Genomic DNA, 10,460 nt, shown 5'->3' on the forward strand with positions numbered 1-10,460 from the left:
GGTACCTAGTACCTACCGTGCGGCGTGCACCTACCTTCGTACTAGTACTTAGTTAGACCTCGATCCTTCTACCCATACATGTACTCGTACAGTACGAGTAGCAAAACGTAATTCACGAGCAGTACTACTCGTAGCAGGAGGGACCTCTAAGGATACCTGCTCGTAGTAGGCCCTACTAGCTAGAGTGTCGATCTAGAGTAGTACTGTAGCAGGAGGGACCTCTACCTCCTGGTAGCTACAGTACCTACGAATGTACAAGTGCTGTACTATAGGAGTTCAGTACGTACGTATATACGTGAGCTAGCGATGTACTGGTAGTCATCGCTAGTACGCGTATGTGCCGGCGGCTGAATATATCGACTGTTGTTCCCAAGACTCGCGTAAAAAAGGAACTGGGAGGCCGATCTCTGCTGACGTCCCGGTGCTTCCCAGCCATCGCGTCACTCAGCAGTCAGTTCCTCGGGGATGGCGAGATCATTGTTGGTCGTCCTCGTGTGCCCCTGATCATAGGCCACTATCGATCAGAGTCAAAGCTATTCCCTCAGTCCCTGCCACCGCTCCCGACAGCGTTGCTGTGCACCAACTCTGCCTTCGTTGTCGTGCCAACGAAGTAATTGTCTTCACAGAGCTAGCAAGGGAAGTATGTTGCCCTCATCAGCGCTTCGCTGCCAGTACTCACTAACGGGGCGAGCCGCGCTGCTGCTCCGCCCGGACGCTATTTGCAACCTCGAGGCGGAGGACTTTTCTTCCCAGTACAGGCACCTGGGCCGCCCCCCCTGTAGCGAGCCTCTCCTGGGAGGCAGCTTGGGCGCCTCGAAGGCTCGCTATTCGTCGGTTTCCACAGATACTGACCCCAAAGGTCAATCCCTTTTGTGTGTGTGTGTGTGTTGGGAGAGAGGAAGCGCGGGGGGGGGGGGGGGGGGGGGGGCTTATAGATCGAACTCCTCTCCTCTCACCCTCTCCCACTCCCCGGCCGTTCTTCCTCTGTTGGCTTTTCCGTCCTAGCCTCCTCTACTATCGCTCCACCCTCCTCTTCCTATTTCCTTGGCCGTATCGGATTACTGTTCTCAAAGACAGCCGGCTTTTTTCTCGCAGATGACCAGGGAACACCGACCAGCAGTGCTGCTCCGTCCGTCCCGTCTACGTCAGCTTCAGGCAATGTCCCAAGCACCACCCAAGATGGTATCTTCGAGTACCACGGGCCATTTGCCAATGCCGTAAAACGGGTCAAGGTGATGCTACGTTTACGCTTGTTACCCCCTACAGCAGAAACACAGAACAGTGGCATGGCTGATTGGGAGCACCGTACCTCCCAACACACCGACCGCACCTGGCTGACACTGCCGATGAGTTGCGCTGCGTGCAGGGACTTAGCATTGCCAGCCTTGGGATCACTGTGGTCGGGTCTCCACTGTTGCTAGCGTTGCACGGTGACCCTACCATGACCTTGGGGGCCAAGGCAGGGATAGCCGGCACTCTCACTGGCTTCGGCGTATTCACTACCGGTAAGTCCAGGCACTGGCCTTGAGAGACTGCACCCATCCCCTGGCACGTCCTTTTCTGGCAGCCGTCCTGTGTTTTAATGTGACTACCTGGTAGCCAGCCCTTACATTCATCCGGCCTTCTGCTCATCAGCTGCACTGCCTCATGCCCACCTCCACATTGCGCCCACATGTCCACAGCGTGCGGATCCCGCCTCGCGCGGTCTCTTTCGTGGGCTGGCTGCACATTCCTGAGACTCGCCGCTGCCCCCCACAGCCATCCACCCATCTATCCATCTATCTGTTTGACTCCAGTCCCGAGCTCCACCCCCGGTCCCCACCCCTTCTTTCACTGTCACCCGACCCTTTAGTCTTTGGCTACAGAAAATGCCCCTGGCATGGCTCTGGAGGTTGACTGCATTCCCATCGCTGGCCATGCTGGCGGCAAGCTCTGCACCTTTCAAGAGAGTGCACGGTGCCACCAGCCGCAGAATCACCCCGAGCTGACATGTGCGGCTGTCCGGCCCTGCCCCGCAATGAATGCCCAGGCCTCCTGCATTGGTTTGCGGCGCCATATGTGCACCACCTGAAGTACGATAGGGCGACGGGCATGATCGATGTGGAGACGATGACGTTCTTCCTGCAGCAGAGGTGTTGCCTCCCCATCGCGACGCATCATACGCACAGACCTCGCACGACACCACTCGCTGATGGTGCAGTGGTAAAATCCACGAGTGTCTGGCTGACGTGTGCTGCTGTGCGTCTTCATCTGTAGGTTTGCCCAGTTCCACGTTTCAGAGGTTGGGCCGACCGATAGCCTCAGCCCTGTCTCAACCTTCGACGCCAAGGGAGTGACGTACTATGTGGACGGAGATAACTTTGCTGACAAGGAGCTGCTGTCGAAGCTCGCCCCGCCAGCAGAAGACCCCACAACAAAGGACGCAGCATCGTCAGCCTACGACGATTGAGTTCCACTCCTCATGGCTCAGTGCAAACTTCTGCATGGGATCTGCGGAACCGCGATGACAAGAGGAAAGCTGAATTTAGACAGTCATCTCCTCGACGCGGCTCATGACATTGCATGCGCTGAGTCATGCCCGCCACGATGGACGATTTTCGTCAGTTGAGAACGAACCAACTTCGCTGAGACATCGGAGCAGCAGCGGTCACGCATGCTAATGATGTGTGCAACAGTGCGTGTGGTGCTTGTGGTTGGTATGCACTCCTAGAGCCCGGCCAAACGGACGGGTCACAGGTATCAACATTTTTGTAACCCAAGCCGTGTCATCTCCCCGGTGCATTGAGCCCATGAACCTGGTTGTATGTTCCCACTTGGTACCTTCCGTTCTGGTACTATACAGCTGCAAGTTTCCCCCTGTTATTCTCTGCCATCGTCGGGTGAAACGGCCCCCAAGGAGATTTTTGGCGCCCTCTCTGTGTGCCGCTGCTTCTGTGCTGGACCGCGATCCTGCTGCCAAGGTCCAGAGAAGCGCCCCCATTATTTGATTGGCGAACCCTCATGACATCTGGCGACACGGACACGGTCCACATGGAACCGACGTACCCATCAATGCCTACCTAGGTACCCTAGGTACCCTACCTAGGTATCCTACCTACCCCCACCCCGGGTACGCGGCTCGGGCTAGGTGCGAGTACTCGTACCAGCTAGAGAGGTAGGTAGGCTGGGCCGAGGCTAGCTGTCTGGTAGGGTAGGGAAGGATAAAATTTACTCGTAAGGATCCCTACATGACGGTCGACGTACCTAAGTACGCGTGGGTACGTACGAGTACTCGTACTGAAGCTACGTACCCTTCGTCCTACCTAGCTAACAGCTAGCTACTAGAGGGTACCTGACCCAACCTGTTTAAACTTGGCCCATAGGCTAACCCCACGGATGTAATCAACCTTTCACCTAATAGTACCTATTTTTAGTACCCTAGGTAGTGATGATCGGTACAGACGGTACTCGACTGATCACTCAGAAGTCAGATCTACGGACGGTGGTAACTGGTAAAATTTTTTAAAAAAGCTTTGACATACCGACAATCCTGAGCTTCTGGTGCAGGCGCAATGCGAAACTGCGCCCCGTGCGGCTGTGCCCGCACTCCGCAGGCCGCGCACCTGCACAGTGCACACGGAACGAACCCAGGCCCCAGCTCCCACACCTAAATTCTGCGCAACAGCCGTGCAGCGCCAGTCGTGCTGCCCCCACCCACCCGGGGCAACAGTTTTGGATCGCTGTCAGTGCCTTGAGATTCTGAACTGCTTCGCATTAGCTAGGTGTGCAAGCATTCCCGACGAAGAGCTTTGGCGCTGCCACCGACTAACTGAGGAAGAGCTTGTACGTACTAGCAGCACGAACCCCATATTTCGAGAGCATTTGTACACGGGATTTGTACACGGGACGCCCGCATGCACGTGCTCGGAAGTCGACCTGCTGAGGACAGTTAGGGCGTAGCAGACGGTTCTAGCAGGCCAGATTGCGTCCACATCTCTTGAGGCGGAGCTTGGAGCCAACATTTTTCGTATTGAATCGGCAGATAATATACAGCTACGGCGGCTTCGTCTTCCAACCTCTGCCGGCCCCTTGAAGCTGCGTTGCGTCTGAGGCGCGTGAAAGGTTGATGCGTTATTCCCTGACACGAACAGTCAGCTCTCCACTACTATCCACCCATCCACCCATCCATCCATCCATGCCCTGCTTTCTCCCGGAATCTCCTTATCTGCTTCGATATGGAGGACCCAGCTTGGCCTCCAGTATCTGCCGGCCTCCACCTGTGCCTCCGGACACTCTGCTCTGCCTCCGGCGATCCTCCTCCAATGTATTTTCAGCTTGCTGTGCGCACGAATCATCCAATCTCATCCATCCCTAAAGCCTTGACTGCTGCATGAGGCACTTGTCACCTGCATGTCTTGCATTGGGCCATTCTTGACAGCTCCATCCAGCACACCATGATTGGCATACCAATGTATGATTGTAAGCACCCAGTCCTCCAGGCAATGCTCACGATCGTCAGGCCCGCATGCTCGAACCGAAATGCCCACCGGATGCTACACCCAAACTCTGACCATATGAGTCCATGTGCGCTTCGCAGGAAGTTTGCCGTTCGCATTGCCAACCACTCAGTGACTTTCCGACCAAGCATCAGGAAGGATGGACAGCGGGGACCATGGAATCATGGATCATCGGAGCGGTCATGTCGCAGGTCAGACTCACGGCTTGTCTTCTCGGGCGGCAGCTGGAATGCAGACGGAGAGCCACAGCGGGCATCACCTCAGCCTTGGCATGGCGGTGGCAGAGTACGACCGGAAGCTGCGGCACAAGGCAGTTCGGCGGAGGCCAGATAGCCTTTGCAAGGCGCTGCAGACCTGGGTTACACCTCTGATCGTGGTTGTCGTCATTCTGGCCGCTGCTCATGCGGAGCTTCAAGTGCTGAAAGGGCACCGCAGCAGAGTTAATCTACTCAACAAGCTGCAGGAGCACATTGACTTGGAGCCGGGGATGGAGGGGCACCTGGACATGGAGAAGCTGCTGTCCGCCTCAAGGGAGCTTGCTGCTCGGTCTTCCATGGAGTCAGACCACCCTGAAGACAAATCCGCAGAGCAAGAGCAAACTGGGGATACAGGCACTGCACCATCAAGGTTGGGCAAGTTCCAGGCTTGTACAACCTGCAGGCTGCATTGGCCAAATCTCACGTCGGCCTCCCCACAACACAGCGGACCGAGACTGAACATGGCCCTATTTGGCTTTCCCCAGGCACAGGAAGGAGGGAGGCTCCATGGCTCAGGGTAGCCCAGAGCGGACAAAGCCGCCACGGTTTGTCTTCCAAGCTCAGACAGAGCCGCCTATCGTCCATCCGCTGCATTTCCAGGAGGAGCCCTTCATCCCTCATACGCAGCAGGTGTGGATCAGTGGCACAGCACCTGCTCCAGTGGCTACTGAGTGCATGGACACCACCCATACACCGTCGCACCGAGCAAGCTTTGGTATACTCTCATGCACATCAAATACGCAAGGCCCGCAAGCAACGGACCTCTACCACTTGTCATGCCCTTCTCCCGCTTTCCTCCCATGAGCCATTCCGACACTAGTGCGAGGATGGCAGTCATACGGGCGCAGGACACGCTGAAAAGCTTTTTCGATTGCGGTGGATCACGGTGCTGTGTAGAGCGGCGGGCAAGTGTGTGGGGAATCCGGCGTAGATACTCGGGGAGCATCGCTGTGCCAAGAAGAGAACCGGGGCATGGCAGTGGTATGTTTGGTACAGTTCGGTGCACGGCCAGAGGAGTCGCCGCGCTGCTGCAGCACTGTTATCGCTGCAATTTCAATGCTGCGTGCCCTGACTTGTGCAGGTCCCAATCCACCACAACCCGTCATCCCAGTCCGGGTCTACCAAGCCGGAAGTCCTGGCGGGTCATGACAAGGCGGCGCAGGCAAAGATGCTTCGGGACAGAGGGGCCAAACGTTCCAATCACCGCCACAAGCATGATCTGGATGCAGCCGCTATTCTACAGAGAAACAGTGAGGCCAGGGCAGCAGCAAATGCCCGTCGTGATCAGTTCTTGCCCGGCTGATGAGCGACCTTCACAACACCCTCATCGACGCTTGTGAGATGCAGCTGCAACTCACCCACTGCTGCGTTGACGAGACACATCGCAAGGAGGCGAGCCATCCGGGCTATTGCAGTCTTGGTCGTGGTTGCCAGCCTGAGCCGCTGATCAATGGCCACTGTGCCCTCGCCCGTTGTGGCAGAAACACTGGTCCGGGGCCGGGTCCACCAGGTACGGGTGCAGGTCATGCCATGATGTGCCCCACGCCCCCAAAGTCCCCACCATGAACTTCTCTCAGGGCCAACCTGCAGTGGCCGCTAACGATTGGCGTGCTATGTCCTTCAGAGGGGCACGGGGGATGCAATGATTTGTCTGCGTTCTGTCAAGACCGTCAAGTCTCTGCCTTGGCCCAGAGGCCGGCCCGACTCATCAAGTGGTATCAAAGGAGTTGCTCGAAGAGGATGGGGATCTTGGGGGTACGTGCTGCACTCCACAACCAGAGGAGCGTCAGAAATGCTTCATCCAAAGGAGCCATGGTGCCCATTTCGCTCCCATGTGAATGTGAGCGCACCACACCCATGCGGCAACTACTGTATTGATCATGCGGTCTCCCAGCGCATGCACTCAAGGCGGCATGCATGACACAGCCACAACGGCACCACTTGCGCGCCCCGCTGGCTGCCAAGGAACTGCGGCGCCTGCCCCCAGCAAGTTTGCCCCAGACATGGCGACAGCGTGCATTGCGACAAATGTCTGGACCTCGTGCCCGGCTCCGGACCTGAGCATAGGATCAGAAGTGGAATCCCTGTTTCACCGCTCTCTAGCACCAGCACCTGGTGCACCGGTTTCCAACCCAGCGTGGCAGTTTCCAACCCCCGAGCAACAAATTGCCCACCTCGGGAAGTATGGACAGACGGATGTAACAGTCTCCGGAATACAGCAGTCGCGTTCACACAAGCACACGGGCGACAAAACCAGGCTGTTTTGAGGTGCTTTCAGCTTCAGCCCTCAGGTACGTGGGGTGGAGCTGCTCCTCATCACGCATCAAGGGCCTCCCAGCTGGAGACTTCAGCCGTTAGTCCATGAGGCAAAGAATGGGAGGGGAAGCTTAAAGCCCCGATTTCGTTCTTTCAAGCAGAGATTCGAGTCTAGCCAAGCACACTGCTCGAGGTGCACCGTGTGGTATTGCAGGGCATGAGAATGCCTGTCGTTACTGTGCGTGCGGCAGGCGTTGTTCGGTCAGGAGTGATTGCCCTCTCGGCAAACATTGTGCTGGCCTCCCCAATTGCTCGTCTTTTGTAACTAAAACAGTTCTGGGCAAGCTCTGTCCCTCCATCTGTCCATGGCGTTATATTGAATCTTTCTGGGTCAGATCAAATCCCATTGCTGCCTTGCAGCCATGTATTCTTCCATGCATGGCTTGAGCTATTACTGCAGGCCTCCGTCGTCCCTCCGTGCTGCATTCCTACTGCTCCCGCAAAAGCGGCACATATGTGGAGGGAACTGCATGTGAGACTGGTCTTTGCCGAGTCCACCTGCTTGCTCGGCCGAACTTCCTGCATTCCTTACATCGACTCCTTTGGGGTGCAATCCATGCAATATTAAATGGTGGCAACATCATTTGAAGTGTCGTGTCACTGATCAGAGAAGGGCAGGGTGTACAAAATCCCACAGTATCTATGGGTCCCCTCGCTGACAAATTCAGAATTTACGATGCTGGGGTTGCTGCCAGGCTCAGTGCCATGGCATATTGATGCAGGAGTTCAGCCTGAAGAGCTTCCCGCACGCTCTTTCACGAGCTCAACAAGGGCAGGTACATCGGGCACAAGCCGGGGAGCTGTCTGTTTGTAAGCGTCGTAAGACGGGTGGATTTTGGCCAGCTCCTCTTCCTCAAGGGCGGCTTTGGAGTTGAGAAGAGCAGCCAGCGCGACGACAAACAGCGACCGAGCTGGACTGGGATCAAGAAGTGCAGCCCCTACTCCCCCAGAGAGCAGTCCACTGTACATAGGGTGCCTGCAAACCGCATAGATGCCCGTGGTTCGTAGAGTGTTGCCTTCACGAGGCTTTGGCAGAGGGCTCAGCGAGGAACCGAGGTCCTGCGCCCCGAAGTACACCAACCCAAGCCCTAATGCAAGCAGACTCACGCCAGAAAGCTGTGCAAGTGGATTTAGGGCGTCGGGGGGGAAGGCGCAGGCCACCACTAGCGCCACCTGCGATAGACAACACTTGAGGTTACTGACCAAACTTGCTGCTAGCGCCCCGGGGCTAGCGGCAAGAAGCGAATCAATAGCTGCGGGACAGGGAGACAGCAGACCAGTTCAAAGCAGGGCCTCCGAACGAGATGCTCCTGGGATGTCTTGCCTGTCCAACGAAGTACACCTCCCCCCGCTTTCCGAGATCCTCAACGTTTGTCAACTCTTTCGTTAGCTCACCGATTCAAAAATCGGTACCGGTCAAAGGGTTTGGTGGCTTGTCGTCGCCAGAGCTGGCACGCAAGGGATGCAGCCGTGCCCCGGCCGTCCTACCGATACCCAAAAGGCTGGATGGATGGGAGAACGTTGAAGATCTCTGGGTTCCGGAGGGGAGGTGCTGAGATGCTCGCAAAGCGCCGAGACTTGCATAATTTGCCGTGACAGCTCGTCCTCTGAGAACATCAACGGCGACGGCACATGCGGAAGCCATTACAGTGTAATGATTACACGCAGATGTAAGGAAGTAAGACGATCGCCAACGGTTAAAACGAAATTAGCAAGCTGCAAGGATTTGATATCCCTTTCGAGTTTTCGACAGACTGGTCACGTTTGTTTCGAATCGCGGTAGTTTGACCTGTTTATTGGTTGATGGAGATCGGGTACCGGTGGGTGGAGCTGGGACGGGCGGCGACTGTCGATTGTCAAACTTCAAAGGGCAAAACAGTGCTGAGAAGTGAGAGCTGACGGAAGTCGGAACGGGACGGAAATAATATCAAATTTTAATCACGCATGCGCTTGGAAGTTGGATACAATGCTATATCAGCGAAAATTGCTGCATATCCGAATTCTGACCGGCGTTCGACAATCGAGTATCGACAGTCGACACGCGATTCGCGAAGGATCACATGCCACGTCACCCTTCCATGCCCAGCGCAGACGGCGCAGGCCGCAGCCCAGGCCGCAGCCCGCAGCCCGCAGGCCGCAGATGCGCAGTGGACTCACGGGCCACGTTCGGCATGCGCGTGAGATATAACGTACGAGCAAAGTACTCGTGCTAGTACCATGTATGTGTTTGGAAGTATAATTACTAATTAGGCCTTCCGTAGGTACCCTTAAGTAGGGTAGAGCACCCTACCCCAGAGCTGCAGAGTACTCGTACGAACAAGAAATCGATACGAATACTAGTACGGTTGTGGAGGCGGTATGCCGGCCGCTGCATGCATACGTGCAGCGTCAACCCCTCGACAGGCCGGGGCACGGCCGGGAGACAATCTCACACACTGTTTCTCGCGCGCCACCCAGCGTACCTACCTGCCGCAGTTGTGTCGCACGTTGTTTCTCCTCTCCGGGGTCCCTGCAGTTTTTCTGACGGCTCCGTGCCCTGGCCACCTGATCTGAGCGAAGCCGGAAGCTGCGCTGGCGTTTCCATATCGGCCTCACGTTCTGTTTCGGCCACGCACCAGCCTTCTCTGACAGCTCCACACAGGAGCACGGCAACAGTGCGCAATGACCACTGCACACAGACCAACATGGGCACCCGCCATGGGCCACGAGGAGCAGGGGGGCATGCGCATATTTGCCCCCAGCACGGCCTTCTCGGCAAAGGATCAGAGAGGTCAAACGAAGATGAAATACCGGTGTGATCCCTACCTCAGAGGACAGACCACTTCCACCCTCAGGGCTTCTTCTGGCCCTTAGCCTGAGTCCCAAGTTTTCGCACTGTCCGGCGATGCATGCTGTGGAACTTAAGTGACTCCTTTGTTGCTACGATTGCAGGCAGATTGGCCAATCCTCGAAAGGCGAACTTGAGGATCGCGATCTGAAGGTATGTTTGGCAGTCAAGACCACACATCCCCCCGCCCCCCCCCCCCCCCCCCCCCTTTTGCGGGCGGTTTGGGGCGCCCTTGCCTTCCAGTCAGAAGCACACACTCACATACTCATCATGGCCGTCCCTTCCCCTCTCCTGCTCACTCCTCCCCCTCCTATCACTCCTGTATCACCTTCCCTCTCGCCCCTTCCAACCCCGTCCCACCCCTCCATCTTTCGTTGCATTTGCCTGCCACGTCACACCTGCAACCCCACACCACTCCTTGTGGAACGACCCTGAGCAGTCTGCACTCGCCGCTCCCTGCACCACCACACACGCAGGCAGAGCTGGAGGAAAAGGAGCTCAAGCATCAGCGGGAAAAGTTCAATTTTGAAGGTTTGTAGGGATGGCTGACTGCTGTGTGCTTTC

At 56.5% G+C, this 10,460-nt stretch overlaps 2 protein-coding genes across 2 annotated transcripts; both read left to right on the plus strand.

Annotated features, from left to right (window-relative positions):
• Positions 1-408: 408 nt before the first annotated feature.
• Positions 409-2,680, plus strand: LOC142355005 (transmembrane protein 70, mitochondrial-like). Its single transcript, XM_075407315.1, has 5 exons — positions 409-859; positions 1,096-1,232; positions 1,367-1,505; positions 2,030-2,132; positions 2,257-2,680. Exons 1-5 carry the CDS (start codon positions 643-645, stop codon positions 2,447-2,449), a joined length of 789 nt encoding a protein of 262 aa, XP_075263430.1. The 5' UTR covers positions 409-642; the 3' UTR covers positions 2,450-2,680.
• A 7,050-nt stretch (positions 2,681-9,730) lies between these two features.
• On the plus strand, positions 9,731-10,427 carry LOC142355006 (spliceosome-associated protein CWC15 homolog; the record flags this gene model as incomplete). Its single annotated transcript, XM_075407316.1, has 3 exons — positions 9,731-9,861; positions 10,001-10,049; positions 10,373-10,427. Coding segments are annotated over exons 1-3 (235 nt in total), but the record flags the coding sequence as incomplete, so codon positions are not given.
• Between the last annotated feature and the right edge of the window lie 33 nt (positions 10,428-10,460).

This window comes from Convolutriloba macropyga, unplaced genomic scaffold (genome assembly GCF_964194025.1).
Source record: "Convolutriloba macropyga unplaced genomic scaffold, txConMacr16.3 SCAFFOLD_6489, whole genome shotgun sequence".
Classification (NCBI taxonomy): domain Eukaryota; kingdom Metazoa; phylum Xenacoelomorpha; order Acoela; family Convolutidae; genus Convolutriloba; species Convolutriloba macropyga.